Genomic DNA, 26,232 nt, shown 5'->3' on the forward strand with positions numbered 1-26,232 from the left:
AATGTGACAAACGGTGTACTGCATGCAAGGAACAATAAGGATAATACATTTAATCACAAAAGAGTGAAACATATCAACAAGATGAAATTGACTGGAAATAGAGGACAGGTCATACAAATAGGGAAAAGATGGAGGATTTTGTGTAATCATACACAAAATTGGTCTATATAGAAGATATTACAGTATCTTCCCAACTCACAGTTACCTCTTATTGCAATAAGAAGAAAAGAAAAAAGTTTAAACTGTCTTTTCTTACAAATCTATTTTGTCTTGAAATATGTATTTTTTGAAGAGCAAGAAAAGATATTATTTTATAACAAGAGGTTATTTTTCAAATTGTAGGCACTGGGCATAGCAGCAAGCAAATGTAGAAGGAAGGAACTTAAATTGAAGTTTCCTTATGCAAATCCCAAGTTGATATTGATTAACCCAGCTACCAAGTGAGTTGCTTTGTTTTTGGAGCATCCACTCAAACTCAATAAACGAATGAAGGTTAAATTTATTTTTTTTACTTTCTTTTCATGAGCAATCATTTTAATCAGAAGACATGCAAAGCCAAGTAAGCTTCTAAATTCCATTTTTTTAAAATCTCAGATTGAGTAAATCTGAATCAGCAAAACATCTTCCAAAAAAACACTTTAAAAAGCTTTTTTCCTCCTGACAGACATACTGACAATTATCCAAGTGTTTTTTTTCTCCTTCCTTCCTTCCTTCCTTCCTTCCTTCCTTCCTTCCTTCCTTCCTTCCTTCCTTCCTTCCTTCCTTCCTTCCTTCCTTCCTTCCTTCCTTCTTTCTTTTCCTTCTTTTTTCTTTTCTTTTCTTTTCTTTTCTTTTCTTTTCTTTTCTTTTCTTTTCTTTTCTTTTCTTTTCTTTTCTTTTCTTTTCTTTTCTTTTCTTTTCTTTTCTTTTCTTCCCTTGTAATAACGCATTTCAGGGAATGAAAGCCACTGAAAGAATCTGTTTTATTCACAGTCTTCATATAAGTGCTGAAGAGCCTGAACCGACCGTGACAGATCGCTCTGAAAGTAAGTTGCCTCCCAGCTCCTACCAGTAACAAACTTTTGCGAAATCCCAGTCGGCAACCTTGGGCTGCTCGTTGTTCACCACCCCGTGTCCTCATCCTGCGTGAAGCTCCTGTTCGCGGGATCTCTGTAGATCGGCCTCGGTCCTTGCCGCTGGCGGCGGGCAGGGCGGGCGCTGCGGGCGGCTCTCCCGCATTCCCGCATTCCCGCATTCCCGCATCCCGGCCCGCGCCCTTCCCGCCGCACCCACCAGGGGCCACTGCAGCCGCGGGGATGCGGCCGCAGCTCGGGCGCGTCGCTCAGGCGGCCGCGTCGCTAAGGGAAAAGTAGCGCGACGCACGGTAATCAGCATAAATTCGTAGAATTGACATTATAATCAGCAGGGCAACATTTTCATGAGCTGTGCTTCTTCCCACGGAAGTTTGCGTCCTGTTTATCATCATTTGCGACTGCCCCAAAGAAATCTTTCACTCAAGGCTCCAGATCCCGCCGGCTGCTCTGCGTGTTTCAGAGCAAGGCGCGAGCACGGCAGCAGATCTTGCGCCGGGATACTGGCAGCCCCCCTTGGACCCCCACATGATGCTCATCTTGCCCTGGAAAGTAGTTTCACTTTATTTTTCCCCTCTCCCTAGCGAGAATTTAATAAACCGAATTTAAATGAATTTCTGTTTAACTTTGTCCTGGACGGCGGATCTGAGACGACAGGTGGCTGCTGCGTGGGGAAGCGGCCGAGAGTCGCCTCCCGCGGAGCTCGGTCCACGCGGGGCAGCGGAGCAGCCGCAGCGGGCCCTGCCCGAGCGCGCACGGCCCCGCCGGGGCGGGCAGCATCCCCGGCCGCCGAGGGGCGCCGGGCGGCGGAGCGGGAGCCCCGCGGGGCTGAATCGGCCCGGCCCCCGCCGCCGCCGCCCGGGAGGGGCCGGGCGGGGCCGGCAGGAAACCCCGCCCCGGGCAGCGCCCGCCGCGCTCCGCGCAGCCTGCGCTGCTCAGCGGAGCCGAGCCGAGCCGGGCCGGGAGGCTGGAGCGGGACGGGACAGGACGGGACGGGACAGGACGGGACGGGACGGACGAGGCGCGGCGGCTCTGCCGTGTCGCGCAGCCACGCGGGACCGCGCCGCCCGTGGGCCGGCCCCGCCGCGGGGGGGACCTCGGTATTTGATTTTCTTTTCTTCTTTTTGGCGAAGGAGAGAAGCAGCAGGTTTATGCTAATCGCCCTCTGGGGAGCGGCGGCGGGAGGAGGAGGAGAGGAGCCATTTTGAACTCACTTCAAAGTTTAAGGTGGAAAAGTTGGAGCTCTCCAGCCTGCTGCCCGCGGACCGGGACGGGGCGCGGGGCTTGAGGCCGGCGGTGCCCGGGAGGCGAGGGCGGTGGGGGGCGCGGGCCGGCGGCTGATGGATGCGGGCGGGCGGGCAGCCCGGCGGGTGGATGGATTGTGCAGCAGCCCGCTGCCCGGCCCCGCTGCCCGCTGAGCTCCGGAGATGCCGCGGCTGCTGTCCGCCGCCGCCTGCGTGTCCTGGGCCGCGCTGCTCTGCGCCCTGGCGTCGGCAGGCGGCCGGGACCCGCGGCCGCCCCGCGCCGCCCCGCTCCTCCACCTGCCCGCGGGGGCCGCGGGCCGCCCCGCCGCTGCCGCCGCTGCCGCCGAGCCGCCGGCGCTGCCGCCCGCCGGGCGCCTGAGGGCTGCGGGGACCGCGCCGCGCCGCGCTCCGCCCGCCGAGCCCCGCGGGCCCCGCGGCGGCGGCGGCCCCTGCCCGCGGCGAGCCCGGCACCGGGCGGGCGCCGAGCCCCGCGGAGCCGCCGCCGGCTGCAACCCGCTGCCGGGCACGGAGGGCGGCGGGCGGCGGGCAGCGCGGCGGGCGCGGAGCCTCAACAGCCCCCCGCAGTTCCAGCTGCCCAGCTACCAGGTCTCCATCCCCGAGAACGAACCGGCCGGCACGGCGGTCATCGTGCTGCGGGCCCAGGACCCTGACGATGGGGAAGCCGGCCGGCTGGCGTACTCCATGGAGGCGCTCTTTGACGAGCGCTCCAACGACTACTTCACCATCGACGCCGAGACGGGCAGTGTGGTCACTGCCCGCAGCCTTGACCGGGAGACGAAGGACACCCACGTGCTGAAGGTTACCGCCTCCGACCACGGTTCCCCTCGCCGCCGTTCGGCCACCACCTATCTGACAGTGACTGTGAGTGACACCAACGACCACGAGCCAGTGTTTGAGCAGCCCGAGTACCGGGAGAGCATCCGGGAGAACCTGGAGGTGGGTTATGAGGTGCTGACTATCCGTGCCACTGATGGTGATGCCCCAGCCAATGCCAACATGCTGTACCGCCTGCTGGAGCCGGGAGCTGGTGACGGAGTCTTTGAGATTGACCCGCGTTCCGGGGTTGTGAGGACCCGGGCTTCTGTGGACCGTGAGGAGGTCTCTGAGTACCACCTGGTGGTGGAAGCCAACGACCAGGGCAAGGATCCGGGCCCACGCAGTGCCACAGCTATGGTGCACATCACTGTGGAGGATGAGAATGACAACTACCCTCAGTTCAGTGAGAAGCGCTACCTGGTCCAGGTGCCAGAGGATGCTCCAGTGAACAGCCAGATATTGCAGGTACAGGCCACAGATCGGGACCGGGGCAGCAATGCCCAAGTGCACTACAGCATCGTGAGTGGCAACTTGAAAGGCCAGTTCTACATTCACTCTTTCTCTGGCGCCATCGACCTCATCAACCCTCTGGATTACGAGACTATTCGGGAGTACACGCTCCGGATCAAAGCCCAGGATGGGGGCAGACCTCCTTTGATCAACTCCAGTGGTATGGTGTCAGTGCAGGTTGTGGACGTGAATGACAATGCCCCCATCTTTGTGAGCACTCCCTTCCAGGCCACGGTGCTGGAGAATGTTCCTCTGGGCTACTCGGTGCTGCACATCCAGGCTGTGGATGCTGACTCTGGAGAGAATGCCCGCCTGGAGTACAAACTCATAGAGATGGCACCGTCCACTGGAGGTGCCCCTGTAGCAGGTGACTCTGGGTTCCCTTTTCAAATCAACAACAGCACGGGGTGGATCACTGTGGCTGCAGAGCTGGACCGAGAGACTGTGGAAAACTATCACTTTGGGGTGGAGGCCAGGGACCACGGCGTGCCGGTCATGACCTCCTCAGCCAGCGTGTCCATCACTGTCCTGGACGTGAACGACAACAACCCCACCTTCACAGAGAAGGTGTATCACCTCAGACTGAACGAGGATGCAGCTGTGGGCAGCAGTGTCCTGACCCTGACAGCAGTGGACAGGGACGTTAACAGTGTTGTGACTTACCAGATTACCAGTGGCAACACCAGGAACCGTTTTGCCATCACCAGTCAGAGTGGAGGAGGGCTGATCACGCTGGCCTTGCCCCTGGATTATAAGCAAGAAAGGCAGTATGTGCTCACAGTCACTGCCTCTGATGGCACTCGCTTTGACACCGTCCAGGTCTTCATCAATGTCACAGATGCCAACACACACCGTCCAGTTTTCCAGAGCTCCCACTACACAGTGAGCGTCAGTGAGGACAAGCCCATTGGCACTTCTATTGTCACCATCAGTGCCACTGATGAGGACACAGGGGAGAACGCAAGAATCACTTATATTTTGGATGATAACATCCCCCAGTTCCGCATTGACCCCGATACAGGCACCATCACCACCCTGATGGAGCTGGACTATGAGGACCAGGCCTCGTACACATTGGCCATTACAGCCCACGACAATGGTATCCCCCAGAAGTCGGACACGACGTACGTTGAGATTCTCATCCTGGATGCCAACGACAACGCGCCCCGCTTCCTGCGCGACCGCTACCAGGGCTCGGTTTTTGAGGATGTGCCGCTCTCCACCAGTGTCCTGCAGCTGTCTGCCACTGACCGTGACTCAGGCCTCAATGGCCGTCTCCTCTACACATTCCAAGGGGGTGATGATGGAGATGGGGACTTCTACATTGAACCCACTTCTGGAGTGATACGCACGCTGCGCAAGCTGGACCGCGAGAACGTGGCTGTCTACAGCCTGCGGGCTTTTGCTGTGGACAGGGGCAGCCCACCCCTGAAAGCCTCTGTGGACATCCAGGTGACCGTGCTGGACATTAATGACAACCCCCCTGTCTTTGAGAAGGATGAATTTGATATCTTTGTGGAGGAGAACAGCCCTGTGGGCTCTATTGTGGCACGCATCAGTGCAGCTGATCCCGACGAGGGGACCAATGCGCAGATCATGTACCAGATTGTAGAGGGGAACATCCCTGAGGTCTTCCAACTAGACTTGCTCAACGGAGACCTCACAGCCCTAATGGACCTGGATTATGAGAGCCGGACAGAGTACGTTATTGTGGTGCAGGCCACTTCAGCCCCTCTCGTGAGCCGAGCAACCGTGCACATCCGCCTCCTGGACCAGAACGATAATCCCCCCGTGCTGCAGGACTTCCAGATCCTCTTCAACAACTACGTGACCAACAAGTCCAACAGCTTTCCCTTGGGCGTGATTGGCAAGATCCCAGCTCATGATCCCGATGTGTCTGATAGCCTGGCCTACACTTTCGTCCAAGGCAATGAGTTAAACTTGCTCCTTTTGGACTCTGTCACTGGAGAGCTCAAACTCAGTCGTGATCTGGACAACAACAGACCCCTGGAAGCCCTTATGAAAGTGTCAGTCTCAGGTAAGCAAGCATTTGAGTGCATGATTTTGTTTGTCAGACCAGTATGGGGGCACAGGCAGAAATAACACACTTGCAGTTCAGAGTGTAGCTCTTGGTTTCCTGAAGCAGAAATTGATCTGTGAAATTTTTGGAGAGGAACCACAAATATCTATCGTGTCTATGTGCTGTGGATTGAAGTGGTGCTTTGAAGTTATTTAGTAAACGTGGCTCACAAGGATAAATAAATACGAGTGTGCATGGAAGGGAGCATACTCCCTCAGCTGAGGTGGTACTGAGGCTGCTACTGAGGCTGGGGCTTTTCTGATGTGGTTCCATAAAGGTAGTAAATGATGTAACTTGCAAAGGTAGTAAATGATGTAACTTGCAAAGATGCAGGGAATGCACAGGTATCTGTAATGCTGTCTCCCTTTCCTCTTTATTTTTCTGTAAAAAAAAAAAGTTGAGATTTGGTATCTCTGCCTTTTCAGCAACAAAACTTGTTTACTCCCTTCTGTGTACCCAGAGGTTTGTCGGGTAGCTCCTTAGACCTCAGCCCAGAGCTGGTGTGGCCCAGGTGGATGTTCTGCTGTGTTTGCACTGCTGACCTGCACTCCTGTGGGAAATGGCAGCTCTGAAAGCAATGAGCTATGGCTGTGTGAGAGCTGTGTGACATGGCTAATGGCACTGGAGCTGCTTTAGTGGCACTAGGGGCAGATACTGGCCAAATGCAGCCCTCAAATCTGGGGAGGGAGAGACAGGGAGAGGGAGGGATGCTGTGCATTAACTTCATTGGAGAACTTGTGTCTCTGTGTGTGTGTGAAGACTGTTCCATATTGTCCAATATGTGCTTTTATTTGAGCACAAATACACTCTTAGGATATTATTCTTTTTCTGCTCAGTTGCCTGTTTATCATGGAATTACTTTTTATGCCTCTAATTGTGACATCAATCGTGCAATGAGTAATTTCCTCTTCAGGTGCCACTCTATAAAGTTTACTGTGGACCTGATCCCATATTTCTGTTGACTTTCAAAGGTTTAACCTGATACTTTTCTTGCTGCCCTTCTCTGCAGACTAAAACTATAATTTGTGTTTAAAAAAAAAAAGGCTCGAAGTACTAGGTATGTAAAATCACACTTGGGGACATGATTAGAAAAATAATAATCAATCTGTGGCATAATCCCAGCAGCAATTGTTTTGCTGTAAAAGTGGCCACAGTGTGCAGCAAGGCCTCAAAAAAGTGAGCCACGCTCTCCCTTGTGTTTGCAGGCTTGCGGTTCTTTATTCTTCTGAAAAATGAAAGTGACATTAACTGAGCTGACTGATTTTGCTGCAGTGTATCCCCTGAAAAGCCACTCCTGGTTCTTCCAAAATGCTAGGGTGCAGCTTATGTGGTAAGATAAATGCTGTTTCCATGTCCTGAGAGGACTAGCAGGAAAAACAGACAGTAGGCTTGTGACCTTAAAGAAAAACATTTGGATTAAGGTGCAGATGATTGCATGGTCACTGTCTGTTTGAACCAGTAGCTCTTTATCTGGTAGCAGAAGATAAGCACTCATCTTGGAGCACAAAGCTTGGAAGAGTTGTTAGGCTAGGTGAAGAGTGTGTTCAGTGCAGAAAAATAGCTGACATGGGTGATTCCTTTCTCAGTATAATGATTTACACGGTTTAAGTGGGTGAAGTCTCAGGCAGGAGTGAAGACCTGTTTTCTTATGCAGGAGATTGATTATTTCAGCATCCTTTTCATGTTTTGTGAAGGTGTGAACTTTGAAACTGTGCTGTGATGTTCATCAGAATGGACTGTCTGCTGCTTGTCTTGAGATACTTGAAATGCTTAAGCTTTTTATGGCTAGGATTTTAAAATAATTTTAAGGAGCACTGAACTACATTTGACATTTATTTGGAAAGGTTGGCTGTGTGGAAATTAGAAGGGCAGTTTGTCGTGTGATTAGTCCATGAAAGTCTCACCTGCCTGGTTTCTCTGATTTATCTGATGAAGTTCAAAAAAGAAAAGAGACAGAGAAGAAGCTCAGACAGGAGTACTCCCCGGGGTTATCTCTAAGTGTTGCGTAACACCTGCAAATCATCTGCTAAAATGACCTGCCAGTTAACTGGAAAAAACGTGTCTATGGAGTAGCCATTAACCTCCCAACCCAGACAAACACAAAATCCTCCGCTACTCGCAGCTGCTCTGGGTCAGGGAAGGACTGGAACTTCTTATGGACTTGGGGGATTTGATCTCAATACGAGTCGGAAATAACAGTGGTGCTATAAAAATCTTATTTCTGTCTAGCAATGTGTTGTGCAGCAGAGGCATGTGAGTGTGTGCAGTGCTAGCCAGGAGCCCTGCTACTCACGGAGTTACTTGGAGACACTGATACGTGGCTAAACGCAGCGCTCTTTCATTTCACTCGGGGATTATTCAAATAAGCATGGTAATTTTTGCTTACTCCTTATAAACAAAATGTTAGAATCATGAAGAGCAAGCAAATGGAGCTAATAGGCTTCATAAAGCTGTCAGAAGTTTCATGTCATCATTGTCAGAGGCTCTGTGGGCTGGTGAGCAGCTGGGGCAGGCTCTGCCCTTGCTGGGGTGCCCGTGGGTTACCTGTGGGCTGTGCCCCCAGCCAGGCAGGAGCCAGCCCAGGCCGAGGAGTGTGGGTGGTGTGGATATTAGCATTTTGCTTTGGACTGGAAGGAGCTTTTGAAGTCTGTCTCTTTTGAAGTGAATCTCTCTGGGTGTCCCTCTGCCTGTGCCTGTTTTGCAGAGCTGTCTGAGTGAACAAACCGGACCCCTTTTGCATGCAACTGTTCCAGACGTGCTCCGGGGTCCCTGAACAAGGCACATTCTCCTTTTTCTAGTGTACCTTCAAAGGTTTCCTACAGAAAGGCAGAGCTTGAGCTTTATATTCCCATGTCTGCACATTGTTTTAACAACTGGGGTAAAATCTGGACTCTGCTGAAATCCTGCCCCTGCTTTCCAGGAGGGGCAGGATTTTACCCTGACCTTCTGAAACAGGTGGTCAAGAATCTATCAGTCTGTGATTTCTTAGTTTTACTAATTGACAGGATGGTTAAATATGATTTTTTTTTTTTTTGTCCACAGTGATGTTCATCATAATGTTAAAATGGGATTTATTTGGTCCAAAATGGGTTAAACATTGTTGAAGTCACGTTTGTTAAACATTATATTGTAGTTCTTGCTGGGGCAGCAGGAGGGGGAAGGCTGGTATGAGCATCAGCTTTTCACAAACGTTACACAAGTTTGCCTGGGTATCACATTGCAAACACTGCTGGCACCTGCTTGGCTGTGTTGCCACAAGTAGTCCCACTTATCATCAGCGACAGCTCGGTGGGATACAATAGATGTGTGTGCAAACTCCTCTGGGAACCCAGCCTAAATCAGCAGTGCAGACAAAACCCAAACTGGCTGGATGCTACAGCTTTGGAGTGGTCCACATAAATGTAAAATATCATTATGCAACAGACAATATACAATTCTGAGAAGGTGTTGCACCTCAGGCGGTGAGGGATAGACACTCAGGCATTTCTGAGGACTGTGCAAGCTCAAGTATTGTCTTTTACATTTCTTTCTTTAGCTTTAAATATCCAGTGGCATTCAGTGAAGTTATTGACCATCAGCAAATAGAAATTAACATAGAGCTTGTTTGTGTTACAATCAGCTTTGGGAATTTTCACTCAGAGGTTCATAAAGAATCTTTATTATTATTGTAATTTTAAAGTCATTATTGCTAATGATCCTGAATCTCCAGGTCTGTGCCTTCTCCATACAGATACAGATGCTGCAATAATTTGGTGCAGCCCTTCTCAGAAAGGTGAGGCCACAGCTGTGCCTGAGTACAAAGTATTGGGGTGTTACTGGTGTGTGGCAAGATTTGGGATTAAAAGGAAAAAGGAAATTCTAGCAAAAAGGTATCTTTGTATGTACAGGAAGACCTGTGGGCACGGAGGGTGAGCAGGGTGTGACCTCTCAGGATGTGCAGAGCAGCAGCAGGACACAGCCCAGCCTCATGCCCCACCTTTGGGCAGCTGGGGCCTTCTGAGCTCTGGGGGCAGACCTGCAGGGCAGCTGCTTCTGGCTGCCACCAAGGACATGCTTCCAGGGACAACAAGGGGCACTTAGCGCCCACGCTGCTCTGCAGGGCCCCCCTTCCAGGGAAACATTGCCACAGGCAGCTGGTGTAGGATCCCTGTGGGTTATACAGGTAGGAGATGATGGAAATGGATGGGAGGAGAGTCCTCCCCTTGGAGCAGGAGATGTGTTGGGGCCTGTTCTGTGGCTGCAGGGCTTTTACATGCTGGCATCCCAGGCACCTTGGGTTCCTGCACTTCCCTGTGCATCCTGCTGTAGAGCAAGGGGAGGAGGCAGCAGGGCAAAGGCTGCTGAGGTGTGGGAGGCAGTGATGAGGGACCCATGCAGAAAGATGGCATGGAACCACAAGCTGCAGGATTGCATCTCCTGTCCTTGTGTGGTGTGTTTGGTGGGACTGAAGTGAAGGATGATTGATAATAGCTAGTAGTGATGACTTTCAACATTTACATTTATTTTCCTAAAACAGCAAATCAAGAACAATGACCATCAATTAAAGCTAGGGTAGCTCCTGGATCTGCTGTGGCTACCTGAATCCTTTATTGCCTCCATATAGGTTCCATATGCTAATTCATGCCACAGCAAGGTGCATTGTAGATGTGTGTCCTTCCAGCCTGCTGGAATGTGACTTTCCCTTTTCAGCTGCATGAGGTGTTCCAGCTGATGAAAAGCTGTGGTTGCCTTGTTGCTTCCCTACAGGCTTCCTTCCCCTTCATGCCTGGGTTTCTTAGGAGCGGTGTATTTTTGTTTCAAAAGACAGGAAAACATCTATGGCAATGAGGGAAAATTATTTAGTGGAAGTCTGACTGACAAAGTAACTTTTTATGAGATAAAAGGTATCTTCTGTCTCCCAGTAAATAAAATGTTGATACTTTTCTTGTCAATTTCTGGGAAAGAGAGAAGCTAAGGTAACAAGGAAAAGTATTAGAAGAATGAGAATGGAGATAGGATGGTGAGAAAGATCTAATAGGCTTTACTTGACAACAAGTCTCATGGGAAAGAAATTAAATGTAGAGAAGTATGGTGGTGGGATTACCTTGAAAACATTTTTCCTCTCATTTTCACATTGTTTGCAAATTAAGAGGTAGTTGTAATAACATTTTTAAAAATTGGATTAGTAATTGGTTTATCTTTTTGATTGCTTTTTAACCCTCAGGATATATTAAAGAATTGGTTTCCTTGGTGTATTCTCTTGTGATTTTTTTTCCATCTCAGACATCGCTGAAGTATTCTTCCTTCTGACCTGCACCCCTGAGTTCAGAAGAATCCTCTCTTGTTCTGTTTTTCTGGTCAGGCATTTCAGAATTGTTTTAGGCTGGGATTGTGGAGCCTGCTGCAAACTGCCAAATACAGAGTAAACATTGAATTGTTGTCCAGGTAATGGCAAAAGAACCCTTTGTTTAGAATACAGGAACAGTTTTCTAAGTTTCCATGTTAGCATGATAGTAAACCTGCAGCAGAGGCAGTGGTGGGGAAAGTAGGTGATGTGGAGCAGTGGGATTTTATACTTCATTATCTCCAACATCCCAGGTGTTACCTGAGGAAGTGTCTGGCTGCTGATAACGCCTATCAGGTTACATCTGCTCACTGAATGGTCCATTTTCCTTCAGTGTATGTACCTAATACCTTGGAACTCCCATCCATTGCTGACTCCCGTCTTGGAACTAAAGAAATTTTCTCAAGACATCCCATGAGTGAGGAACAGAATGTGAGGTTTAAAGTGTAGCATTAGGTGAAGTAGGTAGTGTGCTCACTGCTCTTCTGTAGGGTGATTGAGAGACCCTTAGCAGACACTTGGATGGGAACCCAGACATCCTCACATTTCAACCAGTCTGACCAGAGCATCTTGATCAGAGCATCTTGATCAGAGCATCTTGCCACCCTGGTATCTCCCAGCATCTCCATGGAGGGTTTGGGGTGACTCAGTCATGATCTGCCTCCTCCTCAGAGTGTGCAGCAGGTCTGTCAGATGCCCTGTGGCTGGCAAGTTGTCTGCAGTCTTTGGGCTGGCTGGGGAGTCCATGGGTCCAGGGGCCTGTGAGAGCATGCCACAGCTATGATGGTGGTTCCAGTTCAGCCAGATGTGCAGCTGCTGCACACACTGGCATAGCTGAGCTCACATCCATCTGGTTATGTTGGGCACAGCAATTGTAGGGCACAGGTTTGCAGTTGCACTGGGCCCTCAATTTCCTTGTGGGTCAGGTGAGACGGATATGAAGACCCTGGGAATATGACTGCTCTGAAAGCTGGAGCAGGAAACAACTGAATGTGGAGCAGAAACCTCTTTAAACCTGTGTGCAAGCACCTTTTCAATATTTAGCACTGTAGGCAACTCTATCAGTAATGCTCATGCATGGAGGATGAGTAAGGGAAGGATCAAATGTCAAGACACAAGATCTATGCTCTCATCCCTTCTCCCTCTCTTTCTTAACCCTTCAGGGGTTTGAGAGTCACTTGGTGAGGACAAGCTCTCCAGTCTGAGTACCTGAGATAACAACCCAGCTTACCTGCTTGCCTCAGTATTGCCTAAGCTACAGGGTTTGGGCAACTGTCTCTTTTGGCTTCCTTTGACCTACTGACTTGCATTTCCAAAAATCTCTATGGAAAGTATTTAGGAAATGTAGGAGGGTTAGAAGAGCTGAAGATACTCAGATCAGGTCTAATAACAGTCTTTGGCAATCTTCCATGTTACAGTTTTTCTGTCCTGGTTTCTGTGGGAATTATGATGTTTTTAGGTAATACAGTAGTCCTGACTACTCTGATGTCTACTTTGCCATTCAAGAAACAAGCATGGTAGTACTGTCTTTTCTGAGGAAAAGATTTTTTTTGTTGTCTGCTCCTTTTTCAAGACTAGTTGTACAAAAGATTGCATAAATCAAAGTACAGAACAAGTTGACAAGGAGTTCAGTTCTTCAAAGATTTTTTCACAGTGGTTGTCCACTTGAAACAAAGAACATCTGAGACCTAATTAAATTCAGTTTTGCCACTTTGTATTTCTGTGACAAGTGACAGTATTATTTTTCCCTCCCCCAATGGAGCTCTTTTTCCAGTGTTGAAAAACACTGAGCTATTTATAGAAGTAATGCAGTTTTCCAAAAGGGGCCGAATGTAATCTTTATAAAAAATTTTGAAATCTGTTGAGATTGTCCTAATGTTTTTAAAAAAAATTCTTGTCTTTGCTTGAGGATGAATTGCAATATGTTGATCTTGTTTGATTGAAAACAGCATTATCAAAGGTACAGCTTGGCTTTTATGGTCAGATCTCTATCTGGTACCAGGATCATCCTCTGTATCTCTTCAAATGCTTCAGATGTAGGTTGCAGCCATGACTGGTTGATAAGCAGGAGGGCTGTTGACTGGAAATGTCCATCTCACCCCACTGATTAAAGAGGGAACAGACATGACTGGCTTGGGCTGAGTGCCTTGCTGTTAGGTGGCTGAAGTTCAGTGGGATGAACCCACCCTGAACATGTGGGCCAGAACGGAAGGGTTTGTTTTCTTTTGGAGTGATGATTGTATTTATTTCTGTTGCTGCAAACTACCTGTAGTAACAGGCTTTGCAGACCAGATAGAAAAGATGGGGGAGGCTGTAATTTGCAAAGTGGAAAATATTTTGCCGTGAATAATGTTAGGATATACTTTAAATATTGTCAAGGGTTTGAGTGAATGAAGGGGGAAAGTATGCTTTTATGGGGATTTGGCATTCAACAAAGAAAGAAAATTTTAAAATACTTCAGAAAGATGATCTTTGCACTTGAAAAAAAGCACTTGAACAGAAAAGTAGGATTTGCTGGAGAGAAAGGAAAACTGTTGGACTTTGTTTCAACAAGTCGTTAAGTCTGCTAAGCTGTAACCACCTTCATATTTATTCTAGTGTTTACCCTTGCCAAGCACAAAAAAAGCAAATAAATGGAACAGCAAACCTGTAATAAATCCTCAGGGGACCACATGATAAACATAGACATGTTATGTTTATCACATACAAAAGAAAGTGATCTGTTTTCAACACCATTGCCTGACACGTGATAGATGCTACATTCCATCAGGTCTCCTGCACTTTTGGAAATTATGCATATGGTCAAAATATTTCAGTGCTTTTTGAAGGAGGTAAAAGGAAAATCCCTTGTTAACAACTGCTGTCAATGTGGCATCTTCTGCCTGCCGTGGAGTCTGTGGGCTCGGCCCAATTTTAGGAAGAAGCAAAAGGTTCTGGACCCCACCAAAAGGGGCAAAGCAAGGACTATGCTATTAGATTTGAGTTTCCAAGATGTGATGGCCAGCACCAGCAGTCTTGTCTTTGGTGTTAGATCCCAAGGGGCTGTTAGGTTTGGAAGCTAATGTACTCAAGGTGGATCTCTGTAGCTGCCATGCCAGTGGGACACTCATCATGGACACAAAGATCTGCTGGGTTGGTTGGGTTTGCTCTTTTCTTTCATTTACCACAGATCAGACTCCTTGATCCTATTCAAAACTGATGTTAGCAAGTCACTGAGCTCATTGCATTGAATTCCTGTCACAGCACTTTTGAACTTTCCAGGAACCAGCTCAGCCTCTCATTTATTTGTGTGCTTGCAGTGTTCGTGCTGGCTCCGTTTCTAAAGGAGACCCTTGAACATCCAAGCTGTGATTTTTAGTTTTAAAATTGATTTGGCTGTGTGCATTTGGTTTAAATCATGTAAAAGGTGTCCCACACCAGTGCATTTCTTGTTTTAGACACTGCAGACACCATTCAGTGGGGACTAGGGAGAGGCATTTGGCACCTTTCATGCCTAAGGTCTAGTAAGAGGACTTGGATCCAACCAGCAAGTGCTAGGGCATTTCACTTGTAGGTGCCTGTTCCCTGCAGCCCTATTCTGTTTTAGGCAGTTAAGTGTCCTATAAAGTGGGAATACTTGAAATACCTTCCCACTACAGCTTGGGCACTTCACTCAGCACAGCGATCAGGACACTCACAGGGCAGAGATGGGCTGGGCTCCAGCCCTTGATCTGAGAGCTCTCACTGTGCTGTACATTAGAGAGGAGCCCAAGAAGGTTCACAAGCTGCTGTGGGACTCACATTTCCCATCTCTTTGGTGAGTACCATAAGGCACAGGATCACACTCACTCTTGCAGGAGAGGAGGTTTCTGGCTCATGTGCATGGGCACCTCTGCTTCAGCAGCACTGTGGGCACTCTGGCTTTTACCCTCAGCTGCTGGATGCTGTTTAGGCCACAACAAAACAGGGATCACAAGCCATTCAGGCCATGCCAGGACTAGGTCACTTCTGGTCATAACCAGGAACTGAATTCTTCTCACCTGGGAACTTAAAATAAACAAGAACCAATATATTCTGATTTTATGTGGAGCAGCCCCCAGATGGGCTAAAGGATTGGTTATGGAAGAATTCATGGGCTCAGGCTTAAATTACACTGCTAAATATTCAGAGTCCAACCCATCCTTGCCTACTGTTTAATCCTCTTTCTCCCTGCACTTTGCCATGATGATAGACTTGCTGGCAATTATGGACGTGTTGCTGCTCGTCCCCTGGGTACAGTGGCTTTTCCTGCAGTGTGCTCTGGTGCTTCAGGCAGCCACTGCTGCCCCACATGTGTGCTAAAGGTCCCTTGGCAGCACTGACTGGGCTGAACTGTCCCGTTGGTGACTCAGTTTCCCTTCTCACAGGGTGCATTTCTGGTGTTGGCCTCCTCTTACTTACACAGAGTAATTTGGTGGCGTGCGCTCTGCACGATGAGCTCTCCATCTGGCAGGTAATTGCCTGCTTGTTTAAATCCCATCTTAGCTTCAGTTTCTCAAGCTCATGAACCTGCTGGTGCCTTCTGGTTAGTTTTGCAGGGTGTTTGATAAAGGGTTTGGTGCAAGTTATAGTGATGTGGGTAAATTTCTCTGGTTTTTTTTGATTGATATGTAAGACAGATTAACTTTTAGGTCCTACTTACCAAGCTACCTGACATTGTTCTGCATTGAGTTTGGCAGAATGACACCTGGGTTTGTAGACCAAGCTGCTGACAGCAGGCACTGGTTGTTTGCCCTGGTTATGCAGAGTGGGAACCCTGAGTATGTTCTGGGACCTTGTAGATGCTGAAAGCTTGCTACACAATACATGCTGCTGCTCCTCTTTCCTTCTTCCATATATTTTTTCCCCTTTCTCCCTTTGCACTCACTGCATCTGTTTGCCCTATCCTGTTGTGCAGCAAGGTGCTGCATCTCTGGAGCTTGCTTGCTGCAAGTTTGTACAGGGCCAAGCACAGCAGAGACCTTGCTGGGCTGCTTTTGTAATACCTGCTGTAAATAATGGGCATAACCAGCAGGCATCGAGTGAGTGACTGCCCTGTGAGGTAACAGCAGTGCTGGGATGTCCTGGGCCCATGGTGTGTGTGGCAGGCCCTGGGAGCTGGCTGGCAGCTGCCCACCAGGCACAGGGCTTGCTTGGTGTGACAGCCTCCGTTAGTCACTGCCTTCCCTCTTGCATTTGGGGGGCAGGGCAGATTTCTCATCCACTCTGCACCTCTTCTGACCACTGTGCTGTCGCTCAGGAGGGTGTGTTGGTGCAGGGTGAGGGGCAGGGTCCATCCCTTCCTGGGATGCCCCTGGAGATGTTCCTGGTGAGCCAGTGCATTGCCCATGCAGCCCTTGCCCCTGTCCCTGGCAGCTCTGGGGTTGAGCCTTCAGCAGTGATGGCTGCAGGCTGCAGCTTCCAGAGGTTTTGCAGACACAATCCTCTGCCCCTGTCCCTGTGCAGAGCCCAGGGAGTTACAGCATAAGCTGCTGCTGACAGCCCCACAGAGGTCTCCAGCACAAGCAGTCCCAGGACATCTGTGTCCAGCTCCAGGCTGCAGGGTATGCTGCACACTGAGTGTCAGTGCTTGTTGTCTTTGCAGTCTGTGGGAGCAGCACCTGTGTGGCCCAGTCTGGCTGTTGTTGTTGATTGTATTTTTTTGCTATCCCTTGTGAAAAGGTGCAGTTGCCTTTATTGACTTGTGCCTTTGTGCCTCAGCTACCCTATGGCTCAGCTGATAACACTGTCTGGGACTTTATTCAGCTTTAAGAAGCTTTAAACTAAGAAATTCCTATTTACTACTAACAGCATTGATGGACATGACTGACTAATGGCAATAAACTCAGGTGAGAACTGATAGACAAGGACATTTTTTGTGTTCTGTGCAGTGAACATGCTTGTTGTGTATGACTGAATTTTACGAACTTTTGTACGATCTGCTTTTAAAATGTGTCCTTTGCCAAGTGGTGGGGATTTCTTAAGCTGGGATGAATGATTCACTCCTTTATCTCAGCCAGCCTGCATCAGACTGGGCTGAAGCTGAGATGCTGAAATGATCAGATAAAATTCTTCACACCACTTCTGGCAGTTAAGTATCCATCCTTTTTTTTTCCCCTGGGGCAAGTCCTCCAGGAGAGTTTCTCCTGCTCTGAGGTTCTGTCAGTGACTCCCTGAGTTTTTGCTCTGTTTCTTTGATCAGTCTGTAGCTGTTAAAAGATTCCATTGCTCTTTTCAAGGCCTAAGGGGAAAGTAAAGTGACAACTCTGATGGCCAGTTTGAAAGCTTTCTGAGACTGGAAAGCATCCCATGGGGCAAACAACTTTACTCACACTCCAGCATCCCATACTAGGTCATATAGGATGGCTTAGTGCTGCATAAAATTTGGATATTGTGCATTTTCAGGTATTTCAATGAACTTATATAAGTGACTAATGATAAGAAAACCCTAATTAAATTTTTTTCCTGTGATGAAATGGAATTTTAGAGAAATCAGGTTGAGATTTCAGCAGTTGTGAAATTCCCAGTGTTGTTCTTTGCACTGTAGAGCCTTTGTGTTTACTGCTGTAGTCATGTTACATGACATTGCCTAATACCCAGCAAGGCATATTCTTGGCTCATTCAGCAGGTAAGATTCCCTGAGGGTCACTGAATCTGTCCCTGCACTCAACAGAGAGCTCAGTCTGACGGTTTCACAGCCATGTATTTGCATTTCCAGTACTTTTTTTCTTTTTGCCATGCTTTTCCCTTTTATTCTACCATGATTATCAAAACCAAGGCTCTGACTAGTTTTGTGACCTGTGACATCCCTTCCTGCATCCCACTTGTGGCAGCCAGCAGGCAATTAGCTGGTGGTCTGTGCTGGGATGCATTTTCCCTCTTGAGCCCTGGCTCCATCTCCTGATGCAGTGGGAGAGTCAAGAAGAGTTAATATATATTGTAAAGTTAATATATATTGTAAAAGTTAATATATATTGTAAAATTGGGGAGCAGAGACAATTTGTTTTACTGGAGGTATCATTTATGGTGGAAGATTGCATCCTTCTTCTTGCAAAATAAAAACCAAAGAAAACCATGACTGCTACCTACACCCCTGAAGTAAAGGAGCAGGGCAGTTTAAAGGAAAAAAAAATGTGTAAGTGAATGTAATAAATTTAGGTGGGATGTTAGAAGGCAGTTTGAAGCCTTCAGGGAAGAAAATTTCTGGAATAACTCCTCTGTGAAAGGATCCAAAGAAGTGTAGCTGAGTTTAAGATAAAGCTTGATAAATTGATAAGTTTCACAGTTTTAAGTGATACTATGTATATACAACACATTTCCTTGAGAACCTTCCTTAAACAGAAAATTGAACTTGCTGGTGGAAAAATTATTTCCTGTTCTCTTTTTGCTGCAGAAATTAAACATACATATTAACAAATAGTGAGAGCAATTAGCTCTTTGGACTGCCTGAGCTTGTGTAATTTGCTGTGTGTTGGTAACAGCATTGCTATCTCCTCCTAAGCTTGGTATCAAAATAAGGTATAAAATCCACAAAATAACGTGGTTCAGATCCATGAATGGGGCTGGAAGTTATTCACAAATGTCACAGGATGCAAGTGGCAGCAAAGATGAACCAATCTTGCTTCTGCTGTTACAGCCCTTTGCTTCCCATCCCCTGTATGACCTTGTGCTGGGCTATTTCCATGCACCAAGTTTCCAAAAAGCCAATCTGCCAATAAAAACCCCAACAAAACAAGCTTCTGACTTAGCATGAGGAAACAGCTGAGTTCATTGAATGAGTAGAAGATAATGCAAGGGAGGATGAGTGTTGACAAAAAGCCAAACTAGCAATAAAGAACAGACCAAAAAGTTCTTAGTTGGGTTGGTGTGAAGAACCAGTTCAGTGCAGTATGAAATGAGTTCCACTGTGGAGGTGGAGAGGAGCTGTGGTAGTCAGCTCTTCCTTTAGCTTAGGGCTGCTTTGCATTTGCAACCAAAGCAAAATTAATTTTTCTTGGTTTTTTGTTTTTTTTTTTTCAGTAGGATTTCTGTTGCCTTATGCTGGAGCAGTTCAGCACATGGTTGGACAGACATAGGGATGGTTTTAAAGAGGAGGCATTAATTAGGTGGATTTAGGCTCTGCTCTTGGCTTGGTTGTTTCTCTGCTACTTTTTCTTGAAGGAGATATTATATAATTCTGCCCATGCTTGCATTGTGTCCCTCTGAAAGGTCAAAAGTTTCTAGAAAGTCCTTTTAAGTTATGAAAATGTTGTACTGTCCCTCCCTCAGGCCTGTGTGACCACATGGACTCATATCAAGTGAAGGATTTGTCCCAGTGCTCTGTGTGCAATACTCAGCACCTAATCCATGTAGGCAAGAGTGTCAGCACTCACCACTTTCTTCTGTGGGTACAAAGCTCCCAGCTTTCATCTGTGTGAATTTCTGCCACCCAGAAATTCTACAGCTTGAACCTACCAGAGATATTATGATACAAAATGCAGCTGCATTGTACTAACATCAAAACTCAATTAACATGGCTAAAAATACCTGTCTTGAGAACACACAGAATGCATGAAAAAATAGTAATGAATGGATGCAAAAATAAAAACTGAATATATTTTCCCTGTAGATTGCTGCCTTTCTAAGTTTGTTAATTTAAAATATTAACAAATTTCAGTTAAAAAAGGGAACAAAATCTCTGATAATAAGAGTTTGGCATTGAGAAAGTGTACATATTAATGAGCTCTGGCTCAGTCCTTTGAATTATCTAGGCACTACTGTAACTGATAAGTGGATGCTGATAACCCTGTTAATATTTCAAGGGCTCTGCAGCTATAGGGGAGCACTCAGTAACTATCACATTCCTTTGCACTGCAGGACAGGTTTTTTATTTGCTATCTTAATGGTATTACATACATACAGGGGTTTTTTCCTAACTCAGTTCACCTTGTCTCGCAGCAGCTCCTTGGCACACAGCCTCATGAACTCTCTGAAATGCTTTTTACAGCAGCTAGGCTCATTGCCTGCTCTGGTGTGGCAGGGATTTGGATTGCAAATTCATGATCCAAACAAAGAGGGGGAATAGAAAGGGCTGGTCTCTGGCCTCTCTCACACTTTAGGGAAGTTTGCTGGCTTCAGAGGATTGTTCTGGTAACTCTGGTTACATTTCCAAAAAAGAAAAAAAAAAAAAAAAAAGCCTCTATCTTTGCAAAGATGAGTGCAGCTCCACCACTTGGAGAGAGGTGGCTCTGGGGAGGCTGCTGGGATTTCAGGCTACCTTGAGTTTTGTCCACACTTGTTCTCTTTTTCTCCCCTGCTTTGTTTCCTCCAAACCATGCATAGGTCTGGAAGTCCATGAGTTTAGAAAACTCACAAGAGAGTGGCATAAAAAATGGATGGAGGCAGGTGGTGTATGAAGGATGTATCCACACATGTTCCTTCACTGCTTTTGGCTGCACACGAGGGCCCTGCAATCTGAGCAGCAGCTTCCAGCAATTGATTTCGTGAGCCAGTATCAACTGGGTAGGATTTGGCCTGTGCTGGCTTGTGTTCCTTGAGGAGCAGAGAGAGGAGTCAAACTAAACAGGGTGACTCATGAGAGTCAGGTTCCTGCAGTGCTTTGTATGAGAATGCCCAGGGTTGGGAAATGGGCTGTCATGGCTGTTAAATCATTACCTCCCTTTGGTTTGCTGCTCCTTGGAGCCACTGGAGAAGCCCATGAAGCGCCTGTCAGCCACAGGCAGGGGATGAAGTCTGTGTGTGCCTGACACCTGACTGCCCAGGGGCTCTGGGCGAGGACAGCCACATTGCTGCTGAGGCTAAACCTGTGTGCTTGCACCTGGCCTTCCCTTTCTGCTGTCCCTGTCATTAAAAATGACCAAAATTGCTCAAATCACTCATTTGTGTGGAAACCTCTACGGAGGACTTTGCACAATAAGCAATGCTGGGCTAAGCAGCCTGCAATTATTCAGTGTTTTAGTTTAAGTGTGGTAACTACTTCCCTGAAGCCAGGTTTGTGCAGTGCAGTGAGGAAAGGCACTGCCTTGCTGTCTCTTGAACAGGGTTTTGATTTGACACTGTTCTCCCTCCTCTCTTGGGCGTTTGTGTGTTAAAGATGTTCACCACATGCTGGAATCTCCACCTCTCTTGTGGCATAAAATCACAGGTTTTGTCTTAATGGACCCAGGTAGAGGCAGGGAGCAGGGGGCCAGATGGACACCGGGATTGCTCTCCCTCACCCCGGGGTTGGTCAGAAGAAATCCAGTCAGGGATGCTTTTCTCCTGCATGGGGAAAAAAACCTCCTGAAAGGGGGAACTGGAAGGTAGAGCCAGCTATGGAGCTCTGGGAGGGGAAGCTTGTTTGATCTGCAGATGAGAGCTGCTGTGGGTGCAGAGCCGGGTGGTGGCCGGGAGCAGCCGTGGGAGCAGCGGGATGGTGGCCGTGGGCGGGAAGGAGCCCCAGGGCTGCCTCTCACTGATCTCTGCAGACAGGAGCAGCCTCATGAAAGCATGGTCTTGAATATTATATGCACAAAACAAGCCTCTGGGAAAAGCTGCTGCTTGCTGGAGACATTTTTTGGGTGTATCCTGCTCTGTGAGGTACAATTTCTGTGAGATACAACACACACCCTCTTTGGGTGAGTTTGTTAGGCAAAAAGTGCACTGACTTCCTTCTGTCTCAGGGGAAGCAAGGCTGGAGGAGAGGCAGGTAAACAGTGTAAGGGGATCTCCTGGCATGGCTCATTTTAGAGCTAGGAGGCCACTGGGATGGGGGCTTGGCTGGGCTGCCTGGTCAGTTCCAGGATAGAGGTAACTAAGATATACACTGCAATTAACCCTGGCCCTTTTATTGATGTGTGAGATCAGTGAGCCCAGCTGCCATAGACACAGCAGAAAAGAGTCTGGATGATTTTAACCACTGCTTTGCATGTTTAAGTAATTTAGAGATCTGCCCTGTTAATGTTTACAGAGGCTCATTAAGCAGGACAGGTATGCTTCCCTGCCCTGCAGGTTGAATGGCAGAGGCTGGCTGGGCTGGAACGGTTCCCTTTGCTTTGTCCATCCTGGTGTGGCCAGATCTGTCCCTGCACGTGAGCCAGCTCAGCAGGCTGCTGCTGCACCTGCCAAAAATTGCACCAGCTCCAGGGCTAACACTGCTGTGTTATGTGGCAGCACTATATATGAATGTATGTATGTCTGTGGTGCCCTGTTGTATTTAGAGCCACAAGCATCACCTCTCAGGCCTGCTAAATGAGGCCAAAGGGATGGCCAGGCCAGTATCCCCACTCTTGCTCTGCCTAGCAACAAACACTAAGGAAAGTGTAGGAGAGACAGGACAAGTACAGACTGATCCTTCCCTCCTTGCACTGCTCCAGCCCACAGCAGGCACATGTTTAAGGGCTTTTGGGGCCACAGGTTTCCCCTGATCATGGTATTGACTCACTGTGGGGCAAGTCAGTGCCACAGCCCATGGTCCCCTCATCTCTCAGTTTCTTTAATCCCTATGAGGTTTCTGCTTTCCCCAGTGCCTGATCACAGTCCCCACCATTCAGATCCACACACTTGCAGAAATGGTTTTCTGTTAAAACATGTTGCCTGATCATCTCACTGAGTGTTCTTTTGGTTTTGTATTGTGAGGGACAGGGATTCTTTATTTTTTGTTTCCCTTCTTGTTGTGATTTTGTATTTCCTTGTCATGCTTCATCTTAGCCATTGTCTTTCCATCCTATAAGGAGTGCTTCTAGTTTTGTAATATACTGTGAAGATGATTTCTCCAGATGTGCCTGACTTGCCCAGGGGGGTACAACTGAAAGCATCCCAATGTATATGGGGGGTGCATTTATTTCCAGGGAAAAGGCAAATTGCAGAGGTGATAATTGTCTGCAGTGTTCTCAGATGCTTTGAGCTTTCTATTTTTTCTGCAAAAAATTGCACTGTGTTTACATCATTTTTTAAAACTTCTTTACAAAACTTCAGATATAGAAACATTGTTTTCCCCAGATAGCTGCTTCCGGTGGCTGCTGTTTGAAGAGCTGCAGGGTATCCCATACAGTTTTTTGTTATTCTCTTTGCTCATCTCTCTAGCTGGGCTGTTTTGGATACTGATCTGTTTAAATGCCCATTTCAATACACAAATAGTAGCTATATTGCCTTCCCACTCATGTCAGAGCAAAGCTTTGTCCTATATTTCAGAGAAGAATAAAGAGCCAGGTGCATTTTTATTTGTATTTGTTGGTAGCATTTTGGCCTGCAGAGCTGTGCTGAGCAGTGTGTGCTGCAGCTGATGTAGGGTGGCTGTGATCTGGGCTGGGCATCATGTCAGAATTGAGATGTTCATCCCTGTTGGGCTCTTGCTTACATTTGGGTAATTGCTGGTAGTGGAGACAACCAGGAGAGGGTGGGAGATACCCAGCCCCTTAAGGTGTACTCTGCACACCTTGAGCCAGAGTTAGACAGCACAGCTGCCCAGCTGATCCCTGCCCAGCTGATCCCTGCCCAGCTGATCCCTGTGGGCGCTGTGCAGGGAGCAGGGATCACTGTGGCTCTCTCATCCCTGGGGAAAGGCTTGACTCCAGCTAAACGTTTTACCCCACTCACCATTTCTTTATTTATTTGTTTATGCATCTGGATACTTTTGCTTCTGTAACCACATGAATTGTGAGCACATCTGAACCTGATACTTTAATTGCTGTATGAATTGCCTTTGAATTGTTAAGGGAAAATCCCTGTTTTTTCCTTCAACGGTGCTGTCGACCTGGTCAGGATTTTGCTTAGAGGTGGGGCAGGTGTGGCTGCCTGGTTTCTTAAGACCCCCTTGCTCAGCCCTTTGTGATAGAAAGACCAAGGTGAGTGCATGTGGACGGATTATTTTTTTTTTTTACAAAAACTCTTTCTGCTAAAATCAGAACACGCTGAATGTTTTTAACAAAGTCAAAATCAGCTCAAGAAAGAAGATTTCTGTAGGCTGCTGAAGAAGACCAAAGCAGTGAGAAAGTTATCTGCTTGGCATATGGAGTACAGGGCTTTGGGAGCTTCATGGTGCTGTGGGAGTGTCTTCATGGGGCCCCTATCACCAGTCTTTTGGAGAACAACTTCACCCAAAATGGGAGCTCAGTGCTTGGCAGCAACACTGGATATTATTCTTAGTTGTTAGATTTAAATTTGTCTCTGTTTAGTGATTTAAAAAGGGGAAAAAAAAAAAAGCAGAAAATCTTAAGCATCGTTGTTCAAATGACATAAAAAAGCAAAGTGTTTGTTGTTTTTCTTGTGTTTATGTTTTGGGTCATAGGGGCTTGATCTTGGATCAAGCTTTGGATTATAAATCACTATAATAAAATGCAAAAAGCCAGCAACTCTGCTTTGTCTTGCACACAAGTATGATATGGCATTTCCTTTATTTAATTTTTTCAAATTTTCCATATATGCTTTTGATTCCATTTTTAGACTTAACAGGAATTGTATTGGTTGTGTCTTGGTCATAGATGATTGAGCAGGGAATTATTAACCCAGCATAAGAGCTAACATGAGGATTACTGGAAAGTTCCCGCCTGTGACAGCTTTAAGTGAACTGTGTTACTGCAAAAGCTGCAGAAAGTTCAAATTGCTTGAGATCGTGCCAGAGGACTGTCAGTGGTCTTTTGTTAGAGGCTGACCACCTCAGGCAGGGCTCACAAAGGGAGCCTATTTTGTTTAAACCAAGCCGAGCTAGTTCTGTGCTCCAGAGTTACAGCCTAGCTACCTTCCCCTACATCAGCATTTTGGATATTAACACTGCTACCCCTGTCTCCAAAGGCCTCTAGGAGGGAACCTGGCACTGCTGTGACTTGGGTCTCACCAGCTTTAATGGGAACTTACTGCAAAGCTCCTGTTGTCTTGTGGACCACCTCTGTTTTTACCTGAATCATAAAACTTGGTGTTGACCAAATACTGCTGGCTGACTGCTCCATATGGCTGGTGACACCTGCCCATCCATCTCACTGAGGCTGAGCCCTGCCAGGTTGACAGGTCACTGAAACAGAGCAGTTCCCTAAAGCATGAGCAATCTGATGAGGCTCTGAGCCTTTTCCTGAGCAGTGCAAAGCTGTGATGCAGACATCTGCAAGGACCCTTGTGTGGCTGAGGTCTGGGGAACAGGCCTCCACATCATCAGATTCCTCCTCCAGGTGCTGAGAGAGGTCCTCTCCATTGGACATTCCTGCTTGCACAGGCTCCATTGCTCTGAGGGATCTGAGATGTTTCACTCCTGCAATTCTTCTGGAGCAGAAAAGCTTGAAATGTCATCAGTTGCATGGAGGAGCTGAGGGTCATCTGTGCATTGGGTCAAAAGTGTCATATCAAATTGAACAGGAGGGTGGACAACTCCTGTTTCTCATGTTGTCATGTAAAGCATCCTCCACTGAGTAACTGATGTCCTTGATTCCAATATCTGCAGTATCTGGATTTTAATTATTTCAGGTGGTATTTGTCTAGGTTGCCAAACCCTTAGAGACAGAGGAAGCAGAGACAGCAGCAGAACCTGGAACTGTTCTTCACTGTCAGCTGCTGGAGAGGCTGAGATCATCCTCCAGGAAACTGGAAGATGTTGAAAACCACTGTACTGTGTGTACCTTGTGGGAAATGTGTAAATGGTGCCTGTAAGAGGCCAGCTGGAGGGCAGAGCAGTGGGGACTGGAGGGTTTCCATCAGTTCCCCAACTGCTCACACATACCAAAGTTACCAGCAGCTGTCCTGAGTGTGTGACCACAGCTTTCTCATGTGCTCCTGGGGATGCTGAGAGGACCAGCTGGAGAGCTGCACACCTGGTTGCTTGGTGCTCAGTGGCAAAGTAACCTGACAGAAGTTTTGTGCCCTTGTCAGTGGTCAGAAAAATCATCACTTTCAGCTTCTCTTGCCTTTTCACCTCTTTTCTAGATTGATTGACCAGCTTTAGCCTGGGAGGTGTTGCCTTCTGGGGTGATTTTTTCCATCACTGTCAGCAGATTAGGGAGGCTGAGCCTGGCTTTGTGCACCTGTGCCTCTGCTGACTGTGATGGATGCACGAGTTTGTCACTGATGAAGCTCCTTCCTCCCAGCATGGCCAGCATCTGTCCTGGGGGTCTAAACAAGGACCAGCCTTTGTCTGAGAGACAATGTAATCTGTCTACAGAGGCTGGAGCTAGCCGAGGGCTAGCTGTATGCTCTCATGGCTCTGCT

General features: G+C 47.6%; 1 protein-coding gene across 7 annotated transcripts in view; it reads left to right on the forward strand.

The window, feature by feature from the left end:
* Positions 1-1,975: 1,975 nt before the first annotated feature.
* The window catches only part of CELSR1 (cadherin EGF LAG seven-pass G-type receptor 1), a 165,707-nt gene continuing 141,450 nt past the window's right edge, over positions 1,976-26,232 (forward strand). For 6 of the 7 annotated variants that reach the window (XM_071423864.1, XM_071423865.1, XM_071423869.1 and 3 more), the window contains exon 1: positions 2,873-5,699. In XM_071423864.1, coding sequence (XP_071279965.1) covers positions 3,017-5,699 — 2,683 coding nt within the window. In that variant the 5' untranslated portion in view covers positions 2,873-3,016. Of the gene's footprint in view, positions 5,700-26,232 lie in introns of all 7 variants that reach the window. The other variant, XM_071423862.1, reaches the window with a different exon arrangement.

This window comes from Agelaius tricolor, unplaced genomic scaffold (assembly GCF_023055355.1).
Source record: "Agelaius tricolor isolate 1412-34295 unplaced genomic scaffold, bAgeTri1.0.p SCAF_3, whole genome shotgun sequence".
NCBI classification, from domain to species: domain Eukaryota; kingdom Metazoa; phylum Chordata; class Aves; order Passeriformes; family Icteridae; genus Agelaius; species Agelaius tricolor.